General features: G+C 37.6%; 2 protein-coding genes across 3 annotated transcripts; both read left to right on the top strand.

Annotated features, from left to right (window-relative positions):
- The first annotated feature begins 363 nt into the window (after nucleotides 1-363).
- AK6 (adenylate kinase 6) lies at nucleotides 364-5,115 on the top strand. Its single transcript, XM_060761707.2, has 5 exons — nucleotides 364-492; nucleotides 3,055-3,147; nucleotides 3,843-3,901; nucleotides 3,994-4,139; nucleotides 4,269-5,115. The coding sequence occupies exons 1-5, from the start codon at nucleotides 465-467 to the stop codon at nucleotides 4,456-4,458; spliced, it is 516 nt and encodes a 171-aa protein (XP_060617690.2). The 5' UTR covers nucleotides 364-464; the 3' UTR covers nucleotides 4,459-5,115.
- Nucleotides 5,116-6,952: 1,837 nt separating this feature from the next.
- Nucleotides 6,953-24,483, top strand: CCDC125 (coiled-coil domain containing 125). 2 transcript variants are annotated; one of them, XM_060761708.2, is made up of 12 exons: nucleotides 6,953-7,063; nucleotides 11,129-11,509; nucleotides 14,066-14,124; nucleotides 14,548-14,634; nucleotides 15,233-15,310; nucleotides 15,699-15,784; nucleotides 15,877-15,959; nucleotides 16,469-16,584; nucleotides 17,800-17,907; nucleotides 19,429-19,603; nucleotides 20,743-20,876; nucleotides 21,014-24,483. In XM_060761708.2, the coding sequence occupies exons 2-12, from the start codon at nucleotides 11,185-11,187 to the stop codon at nucleotides 21,341-21,343; spliced, it is 1,581 nt and encodes a 526-aa protein (XP_060617691.2). In that variant the 5' UTR covers nucleotides 6,953-7,063; nucleotides 11,129-11,184; the 3' UTR covers nucleotides 21,344-24,483. The 2 variants fall into 2 exon arrangements, with proteins under 2 accessions (XP_060617691.2, XP_067320659.1); XM_067464558.1 differs by having other exon boundaries at nucleotides 15,877-16,001.
- The last annotated feature ends 2,051 nt before the right edge of the window (nucleotides 24,484-26,534 follow it).

Below are 26,534 nucleotides of genomic sequence, written 5' to 3'. Positions count from 1 at the left end.
GGACTTACTTCTGAAGAAACATGCTCGGAATCGCACGGCCACTTCACTCACTGGAAGCCACCCCGCCTCTTCCTACAACAGACGCCTTCCTATCCTCTGCTCTTTCCCTCCCTTGTGAGGTTCCATTCCCACTCCAGCCGGGGCCCTCCTACACAAACCGGCGCTTAGCTGTCCACGGTGCGCCTGATACACCGAACGCACTTTCATCTCAGGCTCTCAGAAACCAACAAAGAACATTATACATATAGTTATTAAAAAAATATAAACATCCGTCGTAGTAAACATATAACGTCTTCTCGCCAATCTGTATATGGAAGGTGAGGAAGGAGTAACAGAGGCAGCCCTGACGTCATCGGTGTGCGCCCACTGGAGCAGCGATGGTGAAGGACCCCGAGGAAAGTTGCCACGTGCTTTCTGGAGCAGCGCTTTCCGAACTGCTGGAAGGAAGAGGCCGATGAGCCGCCATGCGGAGGCCCAACATTCTGATGACGGGTAAGTCAGTTCGCCTTCTTGTCGCCACAAGTCAATAATTCACATTAGTTTCTTATTGAATCTTTCTTTGTAGGTACTCCTGGTGTTGGGAAAACTACACTATGCAAAGAGAATGGAGGGAAAGCACTCCAATGGAGTTGTTTCTGCACTACAGGGGAGACTAGATTCACTAGCTAACTAAGGATGCATCTACATTAAGTCTGGGTAAACTTGGGCCCTCCCTCCAGGTGTTTTGGACTTCAACTCCCACCATTCCTAACAGCCTCAGGCACCTTTCTTTTCCCCCTCAGCCACTAGCGGCTGAGGGGGAAAAGAAAGGGGCCTGAGGCTGTTAGGAATGGTGGGAGTTGAAGTCCAAAACACCTGGAGGGAGGGCCCAGGTTTGCCCATACCTGATCTACTTTGTAGAATGAATGCTGGGTTGTTGTAGGTTTTTTGGGCTGTATGGCCATGTTCTAGAAACACTCTCTCCTGACTTTTCGCCTGCATTTATGGCAGGCATCCTCAGAGATTGTGAGGTCTGTTGGAACTAGAAAAATTGGATTTCTATATCTGGAATGTCCAGGGTGGGAGAAAGAACTCTTATCTGGTGGAGCTAGGTGTGAATATTTCAATTGGTTTTTAATATTGGTAGCCATAACAGTAAAATCATAAAAAGTAAACAACAAACACAGGGAAATTCCAGAGAGGAAACAATCAGGGACAGCTAATCACCTCTCAACAGATTGTCACAGGCACTAACAAGCCACACCAAAAAAACAAAAACAAAAAAAAAAACTGCCAGGCCATCAAATGCTAATGAAGGTGGACAATCGAAACAGTCACACCTAGCTCCAACAGAGAATAGTTCTTTTTCTCACCCTGGAATTCCACGGATATACAGACCCCATGGGCCAGCCAGTTCAACCCCCTGCCAAGAAACAGGAATATTGCATTCAAGCATCTGAGGATGCTTGCCATAGATCCAGGCAAAATGTAAAGAGAGAATGCTTCTAGAACATGGCCATATAGCCCGAAAAACCTACAACAACCCAGTGATTCCAGCCATGAAAGCCTTCGACAATACAGAATTAATGCTGCTTGATACCACTTTATTTATTTATTTTATGTTTTTACTACATTTGTATACCGCATTTGTATACTGTTTCAGAGGTGACTCTAGGCCATGCCTCAGCCCTGTGGGATTTCTAGTTGGGTGAGGCACCAACACTATTTAGGAGATGGCTGAAAACTTTTTAAACTACTTGGCATTTAGCCATAACACTTAAAATGGTGTCAAATTGCATTGATTCTCCCATATAAATGTACCCTAAGGGTGGATCTACATTGTAGGATTAATAGGACACCACTTTAATTGCCGTGGCTCAATGCCAAGGAATCATGGAAGCTCAAGTTCACAAGGTCTTTAGCTTTCTCTGCCAAAGAGGACTGGTGCTTCGCTAAATCACAACTCCCACAGCTCCATAGTATTGAGCCATGCTAGTTAAAATGGTGTCAAACTGCATTAGTTTTACTGTGTAGATGCACCTTAATTTTTCAGACTTTTAATAATTGCTGAAAGAAAAACTACCCTATAGGGTAGTTTTAATAGTTTTATGACTATACTTTTAATCTGGACACTCTAATCATAGGATTGGATGGTTAAACGGCATAATATATTGTTTTTATATATTCTTGGTCTTTTAAAATTATTCATTCATTTATATTCATATTATTGTGTTATTTTTGTTTTTATTAATTGATACGTGTTTATTTTTGTATATTATTTATTGTATTTGCTCATTGTGTTGTAAGCTGTCCCAATGTTTTGGTGCTTAATTTGTAAAATCATAATGTAATTTGGTGTTTAATTGGCTTTTCCTTCATCCCTCCTTATTATCCAACATTTTCGCTTATCCAACGTTCTGCCGGCCTGTTTATGTTGAGTAAGCGAGACTCTACTGTATGTGTGTTTAAGGATTTTTTAGAAGTCCAAAGAGAAAATCTTCTGTAGAACTTCAGAGCAGGTGGCATTACGTTGGGTGAATCAAGACCGAGTTCAGTGTAAATGATTTGTGTTTGATTCACCTGATTCAGCACATGGATTAGTAGCCTACTTTCTTTCAGTGCTTCAGAATTAAGATCTGGTCAAAACATGCATGTGTTAAAAAGATTGCATTGTGGAATTTCTAATATGGATGTTGTTTCATGTCTGCTTTAGGAGCATTAACAAAGCAAATGAACAATTCCTTTTACCTGTTTACTAGGAATTGTTAACATATAGAGGTCTCTTCAAAATTAGATATATTTGCTTTCAGTTGATACAAATTAGATATATTTGTTCTACAGCTGCATCTTCTGCAGCGAGGGTGGCTTTTTCCTCCTAAAGCTTTTCACACAGACCATGAGGACTAAACTGATGTCAGCTTCTTGAGACCAAGTGGTACATATTTCAAATGGGAAGCTGTCAGCTGCTTTTCTTTTTCACTCTTTACATTGATCTTTCAGAGCAACTTTTGTCGCAAGATTGGTTGTAAGCTGTAAATAATTCACATTAGTTTCTTATTAAATCTTTCTTTGTAGGTACTCCTGGTGTTGGGAAAACTACACTATGCAAAGAGATAGCCTCAAGAACAGGTTTAACTTACATCAATGTGGGAGATTTGGCCAAAGAAGGTAAATTTAATATACAATACCTTATACTCTGAATATAGTGCTGAATGTATATTTGAGATGTGGACATATTCATTGCATTGGTCAGGAAAAGTATATTAAGAGGTACAGCATACCTCCTTGCACAGTATCAGAGAAAGTAGATCTGCAAGCATTAGCTCCAAATAATCCACAAGAAGATTGTGCTTTAGTGTGCTACTTATTGTAAACCCATCACTTTAAATGCAGGCCTTTCCTTCCCTTATCTTGGGTCATTCAACGGTCTGCCCCTCTTCACTATGCTTTAGCAGAGAACTGCCTCTATTAGAAATACATGGGTCACTCTCATGAGTCTCAGAAAGATCTAAATGTTGTATATCTTAAGGTAGAAAGTAAATGTGGGAAGCTTTCTTAGTATTGCAGTTTAAGGCTCCTTCCATACAGCTGAATAAAACCCACATTTTCTGCTTTGAACTGGAATATATGTTAGTGTGGACTCAGACAACCCAGTTCAAAGCAGATATTGTGGGATTTTCTGATTTGAGAATTCTGGGTTATATGACTGTGTGGAAGTTCCTAAGGCTCATTTCTGGTAGAAAAATATTATTGAGTGATATTAAAGTTTTTGCTTGAGCTGTTGGATCAAGCAAATGTCTTAGATTTGTTTTCAATAGTTTGGTAAAGAATAATGAGCCTCAGTTTTTTTCCTAATTTTGCAGGGGAATTGTATGAAGGTTTTGATGAAGAATATGAATGTCCAATTTTGGATGAAGACAGAGTGAGTTTAAGCCAAAATTTAGTGGATTTATGTGCTTTGTTTTGTTGTGAAGAACCCATCGCCAAATTTTCTTTGTCTGATTACCCTCTTAGGTAATTGATGAAATGGAAGATGAGATGAGTGAAGGTGGGGTTATCGTGGATTATCACAGTTGCGACTTCTTTCCTGAACGTTGGTTTAACATTGTATTTGTGCTTCGCACAGAAAACTCATTCTTATATGACAGATTGGAGGGCAGGTAAAATAGAGAACTTTTCTCTGGTGGGAGTTTCTATTTTTATTTTTGCACAGACATAAAACTTGTTTTAATGTTTTCTCTTAGATGTGCCCCAGCCTGATTTAATTGCTTTTTTTCATCTTTTTGTAGGGGTTACAAAGGAAAAAAGCTGCAAGACAATATTCAGTGTGAAATTTTTCAGACTATTTATGAGGAGGCCATGTCCTCATATAAGGAAGAAATTGTACATCAGTTGACAAGTAATACACCAGAGGACATGGAACGGAATTTAGATCAGATTATACAATGGATTGAACAGTGGATAAGAGATAACAACTAACTTCTGAATATAATCAGAGCAGTCGTAAAAAATAATCAATGAATTTACTGGTTGTAACATAGTAGACTGTAAAAGACGAAAGATTTATACAGTCTGAAGAGAAACCACAACAGTGTTGTGTCTCACTCACCCCAGCTGGAATCAAGTGAATGCAGAAGCTATAGATGAAGAATGTTAAAATCTCACATTTTTGGACCTGGGCATCATATACTGCCTTCAGAGATTTAGGTGTATTGTTCACCTTCTGAAATGAGTTGTCTGGTTGTTATGACTGCTAACGCTTAATAATCCTTGTAAAAATGTTCTTGGACTGTTACATTTTTTTTCTAAATTCGGGGATTGCTGACAATTGTGAAAATATAATACAGAAGATTAAGTTATTTACATGTTAATAATTTGCATGTTCCCCTTCTTTTGTAAATAAGAATTGACTCTAAAATAGCTCTTATTTTAAGTAGCATCCACTAAAATTTAAATATTGGTGGTAGTTTGCAAGATTTCAGGGAAAAGAAGACTGTATTTAACTCTATGACTAAATTCATGATTAAATCCAATTTAATGTTATGATTTGAAATGGATCTGTCATTGTTGCATATATGTCTTTCTTTCTCCATGATACCTATATAATAAATATTATATTACAATTGTTTTTCATTATCTCTCAATGAAGTTATTTTAGTCCTATCTGAATATAAATTTGTCCCTGAAAAAGATAAAACAGTTGATCTGCCTAGTGAGATCTGGACCTTTCAGATGTATATTGCTGTATAATTACCTATTATCTATACCACTTATAATATTACAATGATGTGCATGTAGAATACATACATGTTTCTGTTTCACGTAGAAGAAACTGATTGGTAGAAGTAGCTTTGAATGATAAAATACTGGATTCCATTTTGTTTCTCATACATCACAATGTAATGCAGAATATACTGAACTTGATTCATATGAACAATAGGTAGAACATTAACCACATAAAATAAACTTGATTATAAGTTCTATCAGAGGATGGCATAGCATGTTGAAAGATGAGCAAGTTAACAATGTCTGACATATACACTGCCATATAAAATCCAGATTATCGAATCCGGGGAGAGCGCGGATGAGCTCCCTCTGTCAGCTCCGGCTCCCTATGCGGGGACATGAGAGAAGCTTCCCACAAAAGATGGTAAAATATCAAAAAACATCTTGGCGTCCCCTGGGCAACGTCCTTGGAGACAGCCAATTTTATTTATTTATTTATGACATTTATATCAATAGGAGCATAGTGTCTAGATCTAAGGAAGTAATGCTACCCCTCTATTCTGCTTTGGTTAGACCACATCTGGAATATTGTGTCCAATTCTGGGCACCACAATTCAAGAGAGATATTGACAAGCTGGAGGGCGACTAAAATGATCAAGGGTCTGGAGAACAAGCCCTATGAGGAGCGCTTTGGGGAGCTGGGCATGTTTAGCCTGAAGAAGAGAAGGCTGAGAGGAGATATGATAGTCATGTATAAATATGTGAGAGGAAGCCACAGCGAGGAGGGAGCAAGCTTGTTTTCTGCTTCCTTGGAGACTAGGACACGGAACAATGGCTTCAAACTACAAGAGAGGAGATTCCATCTGAACATTAGGAAGAACTTCCTGACTGTGAGAGCCGTTCAGCAGTGGAACTCTCTGCCCCGGAGTGTGGTGGAGGCTCCTTTGGAAGCTTTTAAGCAGAGGCTGGATGGCCATTTGTCAGGAGTGATTTGAATGCAATATTCCTGCTTCTTGGCAGGGGGTTGGACTGGATGGCCCATGAGGTCTCTTCCAACTCTTTGATTCTATGATTCTATATGCCTCCCATCTCGCCCCGATGGGGACTCAGAGGCTTACAAGTCATATGTACATAAAACATACTATATTATTAGCATAGTACTAATACATCATTCATATTATTAGTATCATATAATATATTGTTCCTGGGGAAGGGGCTCTGATGTTGTAAGAGACAAGACAACAATTCTCTCACATCAGAAGCAACTTGCAGTTTCTCAAGTAGCTCCTGACACGGAAAAACAAAAAACGGACTCAGTCCTGGATTAACAATTAAGCAAAATAAGCACAGTGCTTGCAGGCACGGGCAAACTTGGGCCCTCCCTCCAGGTGTTTTGGACTTCAACTCCCACAATTCGGAATTGTGGGAGTTGAAGTCCAAAACACCTGGAGGGAGGGCCCAAGTTTGCTAGAATGAATGCAGTTTGGCACCACTTGAGCTGCCCTGGCTCAATGCTATAGGATCCTGGGATGTGTAGTTTAGTAAAGCACCTGTACTCTTTGGCAGAGGTGGCAAAAAACCCTGTAAAACTACAGCATAAATTGTATTAAGTAAACAGTGGAACTGTTTGGCACTTCTTTTCAGGTTTGTGAGCAAACTTCCTCATTCTGCTCTCAAACAAGGGGAGAGGCCTAGCTGTGTGCTTGAGGCCTGGGGGTGTGTTTCTCTCTCCTCGGGGCGGGAAGGAGGGAGGGACCAGGCAGGAGGCCTGGCTAGGCAAAAGGGAACTGAGCTGCAGAAGGAGGAAGCGGCCTAGGCAGAAAAGGGCCTCATGAGCCGGGCCTGAGCGAGTTCCTAGGTAAGCCAGGTGGGGAAGGAGGCCTAGCACTGAAGAAGCAATGTAGTCTGGCACCACTTTTGCTGCCATGGCTCAATGCTAGAGGAATCCCGCAAGTTGTAGTTTCAGGAGGCCTTGAGCCTTCTCTGCCAAAGAGAACCGGTGCTCAGTAAACTACAACTCCCAGGGCTCCCATAGTACTGGGTTATTGTAGAATTATTTAATGCAGTCCTTGACAGTGCTGTGAAACCATGAGACGTGACGTAGACATCTCTACCAGAGAGCAGGTACCTTGCTACACTACAAATCCCAGTGTTGAGCCATGGCAATTAAAGTGATGTCAACCCGCATACATTCTACAGTAGGCATGGGCAAACTTGGGCCCTTCAGGTGTTTTGGACTTCAGCTCCCACAATTCCTAACAGCCTACCTGTCTGATGTTGCTTTGAATGGTGCATTTATACTGTAGAGCAGGCATGGATGAATTTGGGCCCTCCAGGTGTTTTGGACTGCAACTCCGGCTGTTAGGAGTTGTGGGAGTTAGCAGTATAGCAACATAGCAACATCAGACATGATAAGGGGTAGGGAATACACACACACATACCTTGGGGACTTTATGGGTTTGTTCTGCAAGGAAAATGGGCAAACCAACTCTAGGATTCTATGATTCTATGATTCTATGACCTTGTCCATCCAAGTCAGATGGGCATTGCAACACTTCAGCTGTTGATTCCCCCCCAGCATTTCAGATACATGGAAGTGCAGCTCTGGAGTCTGAGCGCATGAAATCCGCTTCTTGACGTTGGTGCTGTTGACAAAGGGTTTGTGTTAAATGCTTTATGGAATCCTAATATAAGCATTAATGGTTGTTTACACAAATGACTTGGTGATATTAGCTTTCCAGTTTATCAAATGTTAAGACAACTTTCTGCCCGTTGTATGCTGACTTATGGTAATGTAACTTGGTTTTCTTGGCAAGATTCGTTCCACTGCAGCTGAGAGAGTGACACCGTGGGATCCAAACTTTGATTTCTAGAGTCATAGAATGCATCTATATCAGGCACAGGCAAACTTTGGCCCTCCAGGTGTTTAGGACTTCAACTCCACCAGCTGTTAGGTATTGCAGGAGTTAAGTCCAAAGCACCTGGGTGGCCAAAGTTTGCCCATGCCTGATCTATATACTGTAAATTAAATGTGGTTTGGCACCATTTTAACTGTCATGGCTCTGTGCAATGAAATCATGGGAGTTGTAGTTGCATAAGGCATCATATTCTTTGACAGAGGTAGCAACAGACCTTGTTAAACTATAACGGCATCATTCAATAGCAATGAGCTGTGTTAAAGTGGGATCAAACTGCATGACTTCTATATTGTGTTAGCACCCATAGTCCAGTGCTTAAACCACTCCACCACACTGGATTGCAGGTTAATAAATAGGAGGGTTTTTAAAATTTTGTCATTATTTATATGATTATTTTGTATGAGAGCAATATTCTAATGAGGAGTGAGTGAAGTGCTGTTATTTATTTATTTATTTACAGTATTTATATTCCACCCTTCTCACCCCGCAGGGGACTCAGGGCGGATTACAATGTACACATATATGGCAAACATTCAGTGCCATAGACACACAACACATATAGACAGACAGCCAGAGGCTATTTAACATTCCAATTTTCTGGCCACCAGGGGAGCTGTTGATTCACCATCCATCTGCGACACTGATGAAGTACTTTCTGCATTCCCTGCATGCTTTTTTGCTGGAGATTTTTTATGGCCTCATAAATTTGTTAAATTAGCCTCCCCACACATAGGTGGTACCTAAATTTCCTACTTGAGAGATGCAACCGTCTTTCAGGTTGCAAAGGTTGACAACAAGCTACACAAATTGGCTGGAAGCTCACTCCGACCCGGGCTGGCTTCGAACTCATGACCTTTCGGTCAGTAGTGATCTTAATGCAGCTGATACCCAGCTAGCTGCACCATAGTTCTGATGTTACATGTGTAATGCTTGCTAAATTATAATCTCATTCTTTAGTAGTTGAACCTATACATTTTGTGGGTACAGTAGAGTCTCACTTATCCAACCTTCGCTTATCCAACATTCTGTATTTTCCAGCACAGTCTGCCTCCCGCCTGGATCAACAGCTGTTTCAATACATTGCGATATTTTGGTGCTAAATTCGGAAATGGAGTAATTACTACATACCATTACCATGTATTGAACTGTTTTTTTTCTGTCGATTTGTTGTAAAACATGATGCTTTGGTACTTAATTTGTAAAATTATAACATTTAATAAACTTTTCCCTAATCCCTCCATATTATCCAACATTTTTGTTTGTCCAACGTTCTGCCGGCCCATTTATGTTGGATAAGCGAGACTCTATTATACATGTGCCTTCAAGTGGCTTATGACATGGCAACACTTCTATAGTTTCCTTAGGCAAGGAATATACAAGAGACGGTTTCACCACATCCTTCCTCTAAAATATAACCTATATCCTGTGGCACTCATTGACGGTCTGCCATCCAAGTACAAAACACAGCTAATCCTGCTTCGTTTCCAAGATCAGACAGGATCTGGTGTCTTCATGGGAACTGACTTTTAATGTAATTTGTAGACTAAAGGGAAGATTACCACAAAGTGGCTCTATATAGAGTTATCCATTCCATTGGCCCATGTATTGATATTTATATAAAACCAGAAAAATAATTTTTTCACTTAAAATATTCACCTGTGATTGTCTGGCAGTCAATAATGGCTGGATTGATGATGAAAATTTACAGAACGGACGAGAGAGGGTTCAAATAGAAGGAATCCTTTTTTTGGAGCAAAGATGCACCCTTTCCTTTTCTCTAAGATTAAGAATTCAAAGGTTTATTTTTGAAATGAAAAAATAGGGTCATATTTCAAATAGATCTCTGAGAAATTGTTAGATGTATGTAAATTTCAGTAATACTACAGAATTAAGAGACATGTGTCATCGCAAAATAAATTCTGATAGAATGCAGTTACCTATTATCAGGTAAGTGTGAATATAATTGCCCTTTTACTTCAATGGAAGAATTAAACATAGGTCTTGCTCTTTCAAACTGAAATAAATGAAATTTAAAATAAAAGTTTCATATTGGTTTAATTGATGCTGTAATTTTCTAAAGCAGAGAAATAAATCAGAAAGCTAGGCTCAATTATTTTCTCAGGGCATCATGGGTGTTGTCATTTTTCCAAGGTCTTTAGCCTTCTCTGTCAAAGAGCGCTAGTGCTTCCCCAAACTACAACTCCCAGGATTATATAGTGTAGAATTATACCCTCAGAATAGATCCACTGAATCCAAGGGAACATGGAATGTCAACAATCCTGGATGTTTAGTTAATGCAAATTGACTATCATTGGGGATAACAATTGGATTTAAGCCAAAGGATGTATTTGCATTGTGGTTTTATCTCCAATGGGAAGAAATACAGATTTAATTTCTCTTTTCTCAAAACTCAACAACAATAATAATTTAGTACAGCATATTAGTCCTGATTGCATAAACAACTGACTGCAAATCTTGCAATTTCATCTAATATTACTGAGAAAAATCTTGATCTTAAATTTTCTGTGAGGACCTGATTCATGACTGAATTCTAAGAACTCTAAGAACGCAAAGTTGTAATGGAGTGAAACATGGATGAATTATACTCTGTATAAGATTCTATGTAGCTCTTGCTATTACATCTGCACCTGTATGTTAAACAATGTGTTCTTTTTACTGCATTTGAAAGTAAACAAAGTGGCTGGGTGTGTTGGTGTTTCTGCCAGCACAGCACAAGATTATGGTACACATTTATGTTCTTGTAAGCTTATTTTGAAATTGAAATAGCTTTTGTTTTCACTTTAGTAGTACCAAAAATCTATATTTACTTTAGTAGAAAACGTTGCATATATCTAATACTGAACTAATTTGGAAGAATCATAGTATAAAAATATGAAAGCACATTTGTTGCAGTCTAAAAATTATGGAAATTAATGTTAAAGAACCAGAAGACATTTAGAATGTTTGTTATTTATTACTTATTATTTTTATCAATTTATTTTTAGCACAACCTTAATTATTTAGGGAAGAAGGTATATCCAGGTTGGGACAGGAATAGGATATGTTGCCAATGAGTGAAGCAGTCTTATCACAGAACAACGTTGGAGAGACCTTGGAGGATGAAGATGACATGACATGTGGAGACTTAGGAAATGGACTTGTTAAAAGACATAGTGGTCTATACAAACCTGAAGGCTTCAGTGCACATGCAGTTAGGCCTAGAAGATGTTCAGCAGGGAAAAGTGTCAGCCCGTTAATGCTGATTAAGAAAGAAGACTCTGATGTTCAAGTTCTTCGTTGTTCAAGGTGTAACAGTTTGAGTGACATGCCTGTCAAGAAATGTGGAATGAATGAATTTCGAACCTACAGTCGACAAAACAGTTCTGGTAAGTTGTTAAATTAACCTCAGATTTGGGACCCTTCCACACAGCCATATAACCCAGAATATCAAACCAGAAAATCCCACAATATCTGCTTTTAACTGGGACCCCCTTCAACACAGCTAAATAAAATCTTGCATTATCTGCTTTGAACTGGAATATATGGCAATGTGGACTCAGATAACCCAATTCAAAGCATATATTGTGGGATTTTCTGTCTTAATATTCTGGGTTACATGGCTGTGTGGAAGGCCTCTGAGTTATCTGAGTCCACACTGTCATATAATCCAATTCAAGCAGAAAATGTGGGATTTTATTCAGCTGTGTGGAAAGGATCCCACACACTTCAGGATTCTTCCTAAAATTGCATATGTTTCTGTTAAGGTCATACATCCCCAGCATCAAAGTTAGTAGATAATATCTTACAGAGGAATTGATACTGATCAAGTCCAGAGATCATTTTTATTGAACTAAGTATTGTTTTAAAACGCTGACTCCCAAGTTGTCAGATCTACTAGAGACTCCCAAGTTGTCAGATCTACTAGACTCCAGATGTTGGAATATAATTTTCATCAGGCTATGGTGGATAGGAGCTGCAATCCAAAACAGTATCTGGAAGACCAAATGTAGTCCACCACTGTATTAAATTATACTGTTCAGATGTTGAAGTTCTTAGCAAAAACATAAGCAATACAAAATATATTTTAGGGGTGTTGTGGTCTGGGTTTAAAAATGCTTGTGGTCTGGGTTTAAAAGAAATTACTTTGTTTTCTTAAACAAAGGCTATGACAGTTGGTTCCACCTCCCCCCACCCCAATATTAATTCTTACACCAGATTATGCATATGTTTGCCCCTCCCTAACATAATTGCAATTATTTCTAGATGTATTAAAACATTTCAGCCAAAAATACAAATTCCTTATCACAAAAAACCTCAGTGTAAATATTTTAATACTTTGTCAAAAATATATCTAATGTTGTGATCAGTTATAAGACAGGAGACTGTATTTAAGGCTTCATATATTGCCAATAAAGTAGCACATTAATTAGTAATACTAAACTTTTCTTTGTTCTTGGCTACTTGGTTATTACAGTCTTCTACCAAAGTGGCCTAGCTAGGAAACTGAATTATCTGGGAATAATGCAAATTTCCAGATGCCGTTAAAGTACAGCCTTCAGCAGATTTAGTCTCTATAATTAATTATTAGGAGTACTGGACATTGCGATCTTGCAACATCTGGAGGACCACATGCTTTCTGAGAGCATCCTAGACACAGTGAGGATTAATGCAGTACCACTGACCTCTTGAACCTTTAGTGTACAGAAATGTACAATAACATAGTGTACAATAACTGGATTATTGGTCACGGAATAGGCAAGACTTTTGGTTGTTTTCGTACAAAATAAACATCTTTTATATTTATGTTTTGGGGAAGTCTAATTTTCCCAGACTCAAATGTCATTTGATATTCCTAGGAAAACACAGCGTCCTCTTCCCTGCAGAATAATGGGAGGGCAGAAGTTCTGTATGGACTTGGTTATGCACGTTTCATAGGACATTATTTTGAAATGTACTGTTTTTAATATTTCCTTTTTTGTGAAGCTGAATACTTTATGTTATGCTGTATTTTTTTTTCTTTATATACTGATGAATCCTGATTTTTCTTCAGTTATTCCAAAAAATATTGAAATCTCGATTTTCCACCTCCCCAGTGAATTTTAAACTGTGAATTTTAAATTTACATTTTATTAGTGTTTGTGTTTTAATCATTCTTTTATGTATTTTAATATATGTCCATTTATGGTCCTTTATGTATTTTAACAAAGTTGTGCTCCTCCTTGCGCCATGAGGAGAGGCAAATAACTTCTTCTTCTTGCACATACCTTATTTTTTGTGTTTTTTAAAGGTAGGCAAAGAGATTTCTTACAAAATCGTTAATAGTAATCATATTAGTCACAAACAAAATAATAGAAGTAAGTTGCCTAAGTAAGTAAACTTTAAAGTTTCACTGTTATATTTTACGTTTAACTTCGTAACTTTTCTTCAAAAAGAGGTATTGAAAAGCACACATTATAATCCACAAACAAAGACATTAGTCTCTGAGCTTATTGTTGGCCTATATTTTACTCTGTTGAAAGCCTTGAGAAGTATTCCATTCTGTTAAAAGTCCAAAGTTTTTCAACCCTTATATTGAACTGAACGGGCTTATTGAGGGGCTGCAACATAAGCAAAGGTATTCAACAACAAATTAAAGTTGAAAAGTTCAAAGAGAACAAGTATGTGTTGAATTATGTCTTGTTTTCTTCTAACTTTTGAATCTCAATATATTATAGATATTTGTGTTTGTTTTGTAACCCTTGAAGGCCATTCAGTTCAATGTCTAAACTGAACTACATTGAGCTTTTTATAGAACAATATAATATTTATCAAAGCTTTAGACAACCAATAAGCACATGGAGACTAATATTTGCTTAATTTAAAATAAATTATTCAACCAAATCATATGAAAACATGATGGCAGATATTTTAAGATCTTTTTTTCCAACTGTGAATGCATACAGAGTCTAATTCCGAAGCATCAAATGAAGAATTAAAGCAGCAGCTTCAAGAAGTTGTGGAGGTATGTGCCATTCTTTTCAAGTTTTCATTTAGATTTCTCCCTCTCTCTTTTCAGTGAGTCTAAGCCTGTTTAAAAAAGGGGGAGGGTCAAGTATATAGTAGGTCAGTTTTTTTTAGTACTATATTATATTGTAGGCTAGGTGCACTTGGAGGCACTGTTTGAGTTCTTTCCTGTGCTCATTGTCCTACTTGGGATGATGAACAACATGCAGAGAGAATGCCTCTTTGTTGTGGGATATTATTCAGTACCCTGTATATTTTATTTAAATCACAAACTAAAATTCTCACGGGACCCTCTGCCTTGCTGACATGGAGAGCCCCAACCACTATAGAGACACCTATTTAAAAGCAGTAGCAGATGTAAAGAGTTTGTTTTATCTTAAACAAAGTTTCAATTCATTCAATTTGAATTCTTTCTTTCTAGGAGGTAGAAATTTTAAGAGTTGAGTTGGAAGCATCTCAAAGACAACTTGAAGGCAAAGAGCAAGCCTTAAAACTTCTGCAGAGCATGGTAATGTCAAAAAAGATCAGCTTGTTTTTAAATACAGCTGAATTTATATAATGACACACTTTTCAAATTGTCCACATGTTAATGTAAGTTCAACAGATGTTTTCAATTTCTGCAGGATCAAAAGCACTGTTCATTTTATATTACTGCATTCTAACTTTTCAAGCAAAGTAATATAATCTTGCAAGTTGACATATCAGATCAAAAACATATTCAGATTAAGTCCAAAGTTGTACTGTAATCATGTTGGTCCAATAGATAACAGAGATTACCGGACTATTTATATACTGCTTTTTCTTCAGTTTTTGGAGGGTTTCCCCCAAAATGGGGTGGAATGTGTAGTATAAGCCTATTTTAAGTAATGAAAGGTATGTGTGTGAAGCTTGGTCCAGATACATCAAGCCATGTAGGAGCCTTCTTGATACAGACAAACCAACAAACACACATATATACTGGGATTTTGACTTTTAAGGTAATTATACTATCAAAGCATAAAGCAAAAATCTTTTGCTTTTTTCCAATTGATAATGCAGTAGTTTCATTTTTTAATATTATTTGTAGAGAGAAAATATTTTAGCTTTGTGTTCTACATACTTTTCAGGCCGTGTTGGATAAAGCCACTAGTCATACTAAAGCAATTTTTAAAAAAACAGAAGAGCAAAAGAAAGCTTTAGAAAAGGTAAGCATATACCCTTATTTTTTTCTCCAAATGTATGCTGTCCAAATTTTCTTTTTAGATGTGTTTTCTTTTATTATTGTTTTTGAAAATCACCATATTAATCTTTTAAAAGAAATTGAATGATACAAAATGGATAATGTGTTTTAAAATAAGGTGAGGCATTAATATGGGAATCTTGAGCTTCAGTTATAAATGACATAGGACACACTCAACTGACCAGTTGACTAGCAGTTTGCATGTTCAATCAAGTGACTGGCTTCAGGAAAAACCGTTTAAGTGCTTCTATTTGAAGTACGGATTGAGTAACTTTTAGAAAATGTTTTAGATTTTGGATTGTTTTATTTTGCAATATTTTATATAACTTATAATTAACATTTTTTATGTTTAGGAAATAAATGTTCTACAGTGGGAAATGAAAATTAACCAGGAGAAATTTAAAAATATAGAGGAGGATTGGGCAGAAAAATATGACAGGTACCTCTTTATAAATACATTTTATTACTGGATGAAATGTGAAGCATATTTGTAAGGTGTGATCAAAGCATATTATTTTCTATTGCCAACAGCATATATTGTGAAAATGCGGCACTTAAAGAAACACTTAAATTGAAAACGGAAGAAATTAAATCACTGAAGTCTGAAAAAGAAAGTGAGCAAACTGCTTTCTCATTTTTTCCTTCTCAAGTAAAAGGTAGGGTTTGATCTTAGATGCAGAAGTAGAATGTTTATTAATTATTGGGAATCATCTTAGTTAACTTTCTAAGGTGCAAAATTTTGTGTTGGCTCAGATTCTTATATTGGAAAACACATTCTGGTATGTATTCATATTTAGAAGAAAAGGTTGTTGTGGTATTTTGGATGCAAAGCATCCCTTTTAATATGATGTTGAGGTGCTGATAGGATTTGTAATACTAGAAGTTGTTTAGGTTGAAATCCAATTTTCACAAATATTTAATTGACTGATTATCTGAAATCTGAATAAAACTTGGCCCAGGTTTTAGAAAAACCTAGTAATGCAAAATAATGATTTATTTTCTTTCAAAATTTCTAGATGTGTTAGATGAAAAAAATAGCAAATGAGAAAACTACAGTGTAGGGCTATACGCAGAAGATGGTTTGAACTTTACAGATTATTTCCTCTAATATTGAATCTTACAGTTTTGGATCAACAACATTTGGAGATTCTTGCAATGCTTGATGTTAAGCAACAGAAGATGGTTCAGGAGAATCTGTCCCTTAGCAAGAGTGGTCTTACAGAGATTACAGGACTTGAAGTATGTATTTATTTCTTCAGTTGGTATTTTTGTGGTTAATTGAAGAACAGTCATAATAACAGCTAGAATTACACGTCATTGTCTCTTTGGGATTCACTGTTCATTGTGAGTTGAACTTCCAAGGTGGCCAGGAATGTATCTGGTTCAAGCAATTGCACCCTTTTCCTGGAGATTTCAGATCTTGCTAAGGTGGCAGATGCACTAGTTACACCTCTTTGGCTAACAGTAATGTGCTCTATGTAAGCCCACCTTTAAAGGTGTTAAGAAGCTTCATGTGACTGAGAAAGATGCAGCCAGACTGTTGACTATGGCTGAATATGTAGACCATGCAACCACCTTGTTGAAACATCTCCATTAGCTAGTAGTCTCTTTTGGGCCACAATGTAAAATACTACTTATAACCTACAAAGCCTTACATAACATCTTTTTTTCATGTCAGGAGTGACTTGAGAAACTGCAAGTTGCTTCTGGTTTGAGAAAATTGGCCATCTGCAAGGACGTTGCCTAGGGGACGCCTGGATGTTTTGATGTTTTACCATCCTTGTGAGAGGTTTCTCTCATGTTCCCGCATGGGGAGCCAAGGCTGACAAAGGGAGCTCATCCATGCTGTCCCTGGATTAGAACTTCCGACCTGTTGGTCTTCAGTCCTGCCGGCACAAGGGTTTAACCCACTGCACCAATGGAGGCTCATCTTACATAACATGTCTTTTTATTTATTTATTTATTTATTTATATTGTATAGTCCGTTCCTGTATACCCAAATTCAGCCATCCATGTTTTAATTTTTTTTTAAATCCTCAAAGCAAACCTTGACTTTGTGATTTTATATAAGAGACATCATTTTACTATCTTGAGCATCCCAGCATTTTGATATCCATGGGATGGGAAGGGGTATTCTGGAACCAAACCTCAGGAGATACCATGGGTCCACTGTTTGTATTTTAATTTTGTTCATTGCCAGAGTTTCAGTTCTGGGAAGAAGTCAGCATATGATACATGATACAATATTCTTTATGGTGATTTTAACAGTTATTTAGATCTAAAAACAAACTTATGAATTGTATGTAGCATAAGTCTATGCATTAAAGGGTTATTCTAGATAGATTGAACTTACATAAATTGTGTTAAGATATATGTTTCCACTTAGATAAGGTTCAGTGTAATTCTTTTGGTCAAAAAGCTTGATTTTAAAATGGAATGCCTTTGAATTTGAAGATGGCAGTACTTGGAGCCTGTACTTGTAATGGTCCTGAGGGAGAGCCATGTTCCTGTGCTAAGATGTCAGCTGCAACCCGAAAAAAACTTCTTCAACTTAACAAAGAGGTATTTAAGTTTGGCTTGAAAGCAGTTTTCTTTTGTCATGTTACATAGACGTGGAAATCAGATGCCTTGTGAGAAATTGTTTTAAATTTCACAAGATTTAAAATACAATGGCTAGGCATCTGATATGATGAATAATTTTTCGTTCTTATACTGAGATATTTCAAACATGTCATAAGAGTATGCACATAAGTAGCGTGTATGTAAAAGGTTTTGGAAAATGCTATTGTATGAACACAAGCAGGTTGGGTTCAGAGGCTCTGGCTTTGACGGAGGACATTCCTCAGATTAAATTAAATGCAATTTATTTCCATTCATTTTCTGCACACACTGCACAGTTTTCGCGCTGTATTTCCAAAATAACTGCCATGGCTTCTCCTATAGACCCCTAGAATCTGCACTGGAGAGAAAGATATTTAAATGTTGCAACAAGAATGTTCTCCTGCCTCACTAAACAAACCCTAGGATTCCATGATGCAGCCATAACAATTAAAATAGGAATGATAACTCTCATTGTGTGGGGTTAAAAATGCAGATTAACTTCAGCATTCTATAATTCGACTTCCACCTCTCCTGCTTTCATTCCCCTCCCCATGACCCCAGATCTCTTTTGTGGTGCATTTTTGGACCTAATGTCAAGGAAGCAAAATAACTAATGTCAAGGACTCCCACAATCATAACAGCCAATAAACTGGGAGTTAAAGTCCAAAACACCTGGAGGGATGAAGTTTGCCCATGCCTGTTTTACATCCTGACACAATATAAACAGTAAAAGAAACCCTTATCTCCATCTTCAGCTATAGGAGGGAGGCACGGGTTATATAGGCTACAATATAGTAAACTCCCAGAATCAATGATTGAATTGTGAGTCAGCACTTGAATTGATCTCAATTATCCAGTTGGTCTCTTCTGGTCAGAACTAATCACGGGACTCAGGCTTTGGGTATCAATCTATTAACATTTTCCTTACTTATTTCTTGGATTCAGTTAAGATTTTTATCCAGAGTGATAGGACGTGCCTATCAGAAGATAACATAGCTTGTGGTCCAAGACTTTTTTATGCTACAGAAGTTTTTAAAAATAAGTGTTCCATCTTGTAGTGAATATATTGGAACAAGGGTGCAGGGGACATTTTCCATACATCAGATTCATTGGTGCTCCTGCTAAAACTAGAGGTGGCCACGTCATTTCTGGTGTGTGTATGTGCATGCACACACATACACGAAAATAATGAGAGTGAGATAATTTGTTTTAGATAAGAGGTACACTTTTATGTTTTGTGCCAAAAGCGTGGAGTAATGAGGCACTTGGAGTTCACAAAAATGACAGCAATGAGCTGCATACACCCTGTGATGTTGTAATCCCTACCTATAAATGCCATCCTTTCTTGCTGTCAGAATTTTCTGGTGATTTAGTTTTATCAATCTTTTTGAGATGAGAATTCATTCATCATGCCAATTTACTGTAATTAGATAAGTATGTGGATTTCACCTTTTAAAAAATAGTCTACCATCTCTCAATTAGTTTGAACTTCTGAAGAAGACCAAAGAAGAGGCTTATATAATGGCAGATGCTTTCCGAATTGCGTTTGAGCAGCAGCTGATGCGGAGGAAGGATCAGGCTCTGAGGCTTGCACAGATGAGTAAGAGCTGCAGAAAAGAAACAAAATCACTGAACTGGAAACACATCAAGGAGGATGGTAATATTCTCTGTTCTATGTTAGTCTGAATAATATTCAAAATAAACTAGAATGTGAAATACAGTTATTACTTTTAAGAAGATGTAGTTGTTGATACAGCCATTCAATTACTTGAAGGCTTAATGAAGATACAAGTTGAGTCTCCTTATTTGAAATGCTTGGGATTGAAGTATATCAGATTTCAGATTTTTGAAGGACTTCGGAATGCCTGTATTTGCATATACCCAGTGAAGGGAGGAAAGGGGGCTAATCACACATCTAGTACATTTTTCCTTATGAGCTGTCAGCACACTTTCTGCCCTTTTAACAAAGTAGTCAGGAGGGGAGGGCAAGATCCCAGAGAGCCATTTTTCATTATCTCTTGGCTTAATAGAGACAACATCCTATATTATTGATAAGCTTTGTTTTTCTAACCTTCTGATTTCTCAAATAATGTCTCATAGATGCAACTTTTAGTTTCATTTTTTCTTCACTGTTCAAACTCTCCGCTTTGTTATCAATTTGTTTGTACTTATTATATATTGTCATATGTTATATATATGGTTATATATATTCTTAAAATAAAACATAAATGTTCCAAAAATGCTTATGAAGTCCCATAAAAGGTAAAGGTAATAATAATAACAACAACAACAACTTTATTTTATACCCCGCCTCCATCTCCCCCAGGAGACTCGGGCGGCTTAAAATGAACATCCAAACCAATAACCAATAGCAAAGTTCAATGTGTTGTTGTGGGTGGGCGGACTAGTGCCACAGCATTAGAGGATAGAGCTAGTGAGTAAGGTGCAAGGTAAAGGTTTTCCTTTGACATTAAGTCTATTCGTGTCCGACTCTGGGAAGTGATGCTCATCTCCAATTCTAAGCTGAAGAGCCGACATTGTCCGTAGACACCTCATATGGCCAGCATGACTGCATGGAGGGCCATTACCTTCCCGCCGAAGCATTATTGATCTACTCACATTTGCATGTTTTCGAACTGCTAGGTTGGCTGAAGCTGGGCCTAACAGTGGGCGCTCACCCCACTCCCTGGATTTCAGTCAGCAAGTTCTGCAGCTCAGCGGTTTAACCCACTGCGCCACTGGGAGCCCCTATGAAGTCCCATACAGGGTTTAAATATCTGTACTTTCCCCCTCCAGGTGCTTTCAGATCTCAAGGAATTAAGAAGAGCTTGGGAGAAAGGTTGAAGGGCATGCTTATATCAGGCACCGACAGTAAGAAACTGGAAGAACTGGACAATCCCCATGAGATCATCAGAATGTTAATAGACTTGGTGGGTATCTCTTATGTGGCTTTAGAGAGAATGTACTAACTGTATTTCATGCCTGAACCGAATTATATACATTGCTGTGCTTTTTATACTGTGGAATAGTTCCTCTTCTGATTATATGTCTGTGCTTGATTATACAGTTGAATGACAAAGAAGAAATTTTGGCCCATCAAAGGAAGGTTAGCTATATGCTGGCTCGTACATTGGAAAAGAAAGAAAATGGTTCACAGAATAAAGCAAAGAAACTTTCAGAAGAGCTTCCTCTTCGGAGCAGTCAATGTGGAAACGATTCAAAGCCCCAAGAGGTGGCTATTCCTTTGTGTTCCTGTTGCCAAACATATACTGTTGAAGATGGCTCTTGTTCTGATTCTAACACGTGTCCCAGCAGAACTCTAGATTGTATATCTACGAATTCACATTCCACAACATCTGAAGAAAACGATACTTTAGAAGAATGCAATACAAACTGAAGTTATGCAGTCAATGCAAATTGAAGTTATGGGCTCAATATCCTAGCCCATGTTGTAAGACTCCTACTCAGATCTACGTCTCTCTCAATGTACATATGGAGCTCTTCTAGTGGCTTTCTATGCCAGGGAGAAGACAAGGCCAGCACAACACTAGAAATGAAAAGCTGCCCATTATATAGAAGTCAGTATGAAGGATTATAGAACCTCCAGATTGAACTGTAACTCTGTCATTTTAATACAGGATATCTTTTTAAATTAAATTATTTTAGCATATTTCATAATTCAGATTAAATTTGCAAAATAATAATTGAATAATCTAATGTACACTCATTTCATATGATTCCCTTTGGGGAGCAATCTTTATGTACACAAAACAGATCTTGCTCTACTGCTCATAGGGAAAAATCCCGTCAGACTCACTCTCACTCACACCTACAAAAGTGTAAAAAGTGGTTTTCTGCTGTGCCTTGTATCTGATAATCAGTTAAAACAAGGAAGACATTTCCTTTCTCCTCCATTTCTTGAGTTGCTTCTCTTTAGGCTGAGGCTGAAAGGCCTCTGCAAGCAAAGATGCTACATTTCTTAAACCATTCATGACACCATAGGATTGAACCAAGGCAATTAAAGTGTATTTCTTCTACGGCATAGATGCATCCCAAGGTTTTCTTTTCCATTGTTGGAAGCTTTGGTGTTCTTCCATTTTGTTTTTAAAGAAGTCGTTATAAGCAATGCAGCATCTGTAATGCACACTTTTTTGGTCAAATTTCAAAGAGTGCACTTTTTGCCATAGCACATTAAATTTGGCAACAAATCCCTTTTTTGGTTTCAGGGTTTTGAAAATTGAGGTGTGTATTAGATTCGATGGCGCATTAGACTTGAGTAAACGTAATATGTAGAGGACATATGAATGACTCAGTTTCAGATTTCTTCGTTCACTTATTTCTTATGCTGTAAGAAGTGTATGAGAGGTATTTTTGAAAGCACTCACATGAAAGACATTTATGTTGGCATGCTAGATTAAGAATTGTACATGTGTTTAAGTATTACTCAAGATGATTCCCCTTGATAATGTTGATAACATGTAAAGGTAAAGGCTTCCCCTTGACATTAAGTCTAGTTGTGTCCAACTTCGGGGGGTGGTGCTCATCTCCATTTCTAAGCCAAAGAGCTGGCATTGTCTGTAGATACCTCCAAGGTCATGTGGCTGGCATGACTGCATGGAGAGCCATTACATTTGCATGTTTTCATATTGCTAGGTTGGCAGAAGCTGGGGCTAACACCAGGAACTCACCGTGCTCTTCAAATTCAAACTGGTGATCTTCCGGTCAGCAAGTTCAGCAGCTCAGCAATTTAACCCGCTGTGCCACTGGGGGCTCCAATAATATGTACAATTGACTAAATTGGTGATATCAGACTAACACTTGCTGTGGAGATAGAGGTGCTGAACTGAGACAACTCCCTCCAATATTGATCAGAGTTCTCAAAAATGGGAAAAGGGCTTGGAAAGAGTTATTTCAAAACTATAGCTCTAAGACGACTCTAGCCAGCAAGGGCACTCAGCATGCTAATTTATGTTGCAGCCCACCTTTTTCTGATAATGAGGCTCAAAGTGACTAATAGCATACTAAAAGTTGTTACCTGTATAAAAATAAGATTTTAAAAACAAATTCTTATAAGTGAAAATAAACATTAAAATATTGAAATTAGCTCTATTTAAAAAATCCTTTAAAGTTTAATATTTGCATTGCATTAAAAGCCAAGTCTTCATCAGAATGCAAAAGCCTGTCAGAGTTTTAGTTTAAAAATCCAAGTTTTTTTCTCCAAGTAGCAAACATTTGTTAAATATAAAAGCATAAGTCTTGCATATTGGAATAAATGGAATGATGGAAATAAGTGAAAAGACAAAACTATACAAATTGTGAAAAGCCAAGAACTATACTATGTTATATCTACCATTCAGTTTTTTCAGTGATTATGGATAAAATCTTTTATATCCCAAGAAAAAGGTATCTGTTTAGAAATTCCACTTAATTGTTACTATTCAATTAAAAATGAAAGCCAGAATTTTGTTAAATGCTCTTTCATTGATTTCTTGAGTGCAAATGCACATTTATAATTGATTTTAATGCTGTTTACATTTTCTAAAAACGTTTTGTTTTGAATTTCACTCTGCAGTTATCATTCATATTGAAAATTACCAAAGGGCCTTTTATGCTACCCGTTTTGCATTACTTACGGATTTTATATAAGACGAGCTGTTTCAGAATAAATGGCATCAGGTTTTTAAAACATTTTTTCCTTGCTGTTTTAAATGGATCTTTGAGAGGCATTCATTTAAATAGAATGCCATTTTCAGATATGATGGATTTTATAATTAAGAGAGTGGTTAGCCTAGGTAATAGTTTCTATCAGCAGTACTTTGAAGTTCCTTTGGGATGAGTCTTGGCTCATTTCCCTTTATGTTAGCAGAAATTCAAATTGTATCTAGAGCTGTAGATTGTGAGGTCTTTCACTGTTGTTCAGCAGCTCCCAGCTTTCCATACAATAGATTGTATTGGCTAGGTCTGCTTGGGAGTGTGATCCAAAGGTATCTGGAAGGCTGCACAATTCTCACACCTGGACAATAGGAAGCCAGTCAGTCTTCTATGAGAATAAAACACCAAAATACATGCAATCCACTCTTATACTGTCTAATACTCTCTTGTTTTGTTCATTAGTTTTCATATATAGTATGCCCTGATTTCTCTGTATAGTTGCTACTTGTACAAAGCATATATTGTGTTAATTGTGTGTCATAACAACAATAAGCATGTTTTGTTGTATGAGCAGGGTTTTTCTTTTTGTAACAGATGGTTATTTAGCATTATCCTCCTACTAAAGAGATTTGGGAAAAAATGGACCCACACAATTCACAGCTCTTGCATTATTTCAACAAAATGAAATCCTGAGTGTAAGTTATTCTGAATTTAAGTTATCTGTCAACAAGAGACTATGGCAAAATATGATGTATAGGACACTTGTATAAATCAATATTTACTTAAATACCATTGATTCAGTGGGTTTATTTTGTCCAAGAGCAGTAATTAAATGTAAACCTTTGTGTCATTCTCTGTGTTGATTAAAACTATAAGGAGACAAAAGACTGTACTATACTAGGCATAACAAATGTCTTTTAAAAAAAAAGGTCATTTGAAAACTCTTTCTAGGCTGTTACTAAATATAATAACCCTGCTGATGTGTAAGAAATATAGAGTTGCTCTGCTTAGATGTTATGAGTCATGACCACTTTTCCTGAGCCAGTTTTTTTTGTTATTTTTGGAATTTATTTTTAAATTGAAATGTGCATGACCCTCTATTTTAGTAAGAAATCATTTTCCTTAGTAGTCATGTATATAAGGATCTAGCACTGAAAATTTCCAGGGTTGAGTACCTTCTCAAATTAAGCCTCAGACCCCATCTACACAGGTAATTTCAGGCAGTTCAAAGCCAGCTTCAAACTGTGGTGGCCAAACTCCTACAAAAAACAAAACAAAAACAGTGCTCTGTGATTTGCGCAGTCACCACCCCAGCCTCAAATTCCAGTTTTCCTATGTAATCCTATGCACAGTGAAATCACTTTCTTCACTACCAGTATGAAACTACATTAAATGACCAGTGCAGATGCGACGTCAGTTTCTGCCAGGATTGTGAAGTCAATTTTTATAGTTAACATTTTGTCAATAGTGCCATTGATGTATACATCCCACAAAATTGCCAGCATGAAACAGATGGCTGTCCCAGTGTGATAATTTGGACCAAAGATAATAAAAACAGTCTCATTGTATTGTCAAAGGCTTTCATGGCTGGAATCACTGGGTTGTTGAGTGTTTTCTGGGCTGTATGGCCATGTTCCAGAAGCGTTATCTCCTGACATTTCGCATTCATCTATGGTAGACATGCTCGGAGGTCTGTGGGAAACTAGGAAAATGGGGTTTATATATCTGTGGAATGGAAGAAACCATAAAAATGGACAAAATCTGGCTACCGCTATTTTAAAAACTCAAAAATCAACAGTAAATAAAGAACAACACTCAAAAACAGGGGAAATCCAGACAAGAAAAATCAGGGCCAACTAATCACTTCCCAACAAAGGATTCCCCCAGGCAGTAAGAAGCCAGACCTTGAAAACTGCTAGGCCATTAAATGCTAATCAAGGTGGCCAATTGCTACATTAACACCTACCTCAAAGAGACAAGTGTTATTTCTCCCTCCTTGGGCATTCCACAGATATATAAGCCCTAATTTCCAACAGACTTCACAACCTCTGAGGATGCCTGCCATAGATGCAGGTGAAACGCCACAAAATGCTTCTGGAACATGGCCATACAGCCCAGAAAACACAGAACAAACCAGTCTCATTCAGTGCAATTCCACCTTAATTATTAAAGTAAATTCTAATGCCTGAAGATGTGCACTGTGTGCTCCATAAAACAATTACTTCAGAACAGTGGTTTACTGACCAGGCAGGCAGCCTGTCACCCTCGCTCTTATTACGTTACTTACGTTAGTATTTCATTCGTATGCCACCTTTCTCCCAGAGTAAGATCCAAGGTGGCCTCCAAAACTATTTAAAATATTTGCAATAAAACAAAGCAACAGAAAGTGGGGAGCCTAAAGAGTAATTGAACAATTTAAAGTTAGAAAGTAACTTTGCAAACCAGGATTCTTCTTTGTTATTGACGTGCTGGAGAAAGTCACCTGTTTCATTCCTCTTAGGCTGTTAAAGCTTATTGTTTTACCAGTTCAGATTCCAGTCCTTGTGTGTTAACTCTGGACAAAATCCAGCTAAAATGTCTACGTACAAACACATCTTTTCCTAGATCAGCAACTTGCAAGATTGAGAATAAGGCTTTTTAAAAATTCCTGTTAGAAGCAACTTGAGAAACTGCAAGTCACTTCTGGTGTGTGAGAATTGGCCATCAGCAGAGACGTTGCCCAGGGGACACCTGGGTGTGTTACCATCCTGTGGGAGGCTTCTCTCATGTCCCCACCTGGGAAGCTAGAGCTGGCAGACGGGAGCTCACCCTGTCTTGTGGATTCAAACTGCTGACCAGGTCAGCAGCTCAGCTGGTAAAAGGGTTTAAGCAATTGCGCCACCATGGCTCGAGAATAAGGCTGCATCAATACAGGAGAATTAAGTCAGTTTGACCCA

The sequence above is a fragment of the Anolis sagrei genome, chromosome 2 (genome assembly GCF_037176765.1).
Source record: "Anolis sagrei isolate rAnoSag1 chromosome 2, rAnoSag1.mat, whole genome shotgun sequence".
Classification (NCBI taxonomy): Eukaryota; Metazoa; Chordata; class Lepidosauria; order Squamata; family Dactyloidae; genus Anolis; species Anolis sagrei.
The sequence above is the reverse complement of the archived record's forward strand: the minus strand, read 5'-3'. Positions and strand labels throughout refer to the sequence as shown.

Coding starts and splice junctions, on each gene's coding strand:
- AK6 (XM_060761707.2), top strand. CDS start 465: ATGCGGAGGCCCAACATTCTGATGACGG. Junction 493..3,054: donor GCCCAACATTCTGATGACGG/GTAAGTCAGTTC, acceptor CTTTCTTTGTAG/GTACTCCTGGTGTTGGGAAA. Junction 4,140..4,268: donor TATGACAGATTGGAGGGCAG/GTAAAATAGAGA, acceptor ATCTTTTTGTAG/GGGTTACAAAGGAAAAAAGC.
- CCDC125 (XM_067464558.1), top strand. CDS start 11,185: ATGTTGCCAATGAGTGAAGCAGTCTTATCACAGAACAACGTTGGAGAG. Junction 11,510..14,065: donor CAGTCGACAAAACAGTTCTG/GTAAGTTGTTAA, acceptor GAATGCATACAG/AGTCTAATTCCGAAGCATCA. Junction 15,785..15,876: donor TGGGCAGAAAAATATGACAG/GTACCTCTTTAT, acceptor TATTGCCAACAG/CATATATTGTGAAAATGCGG.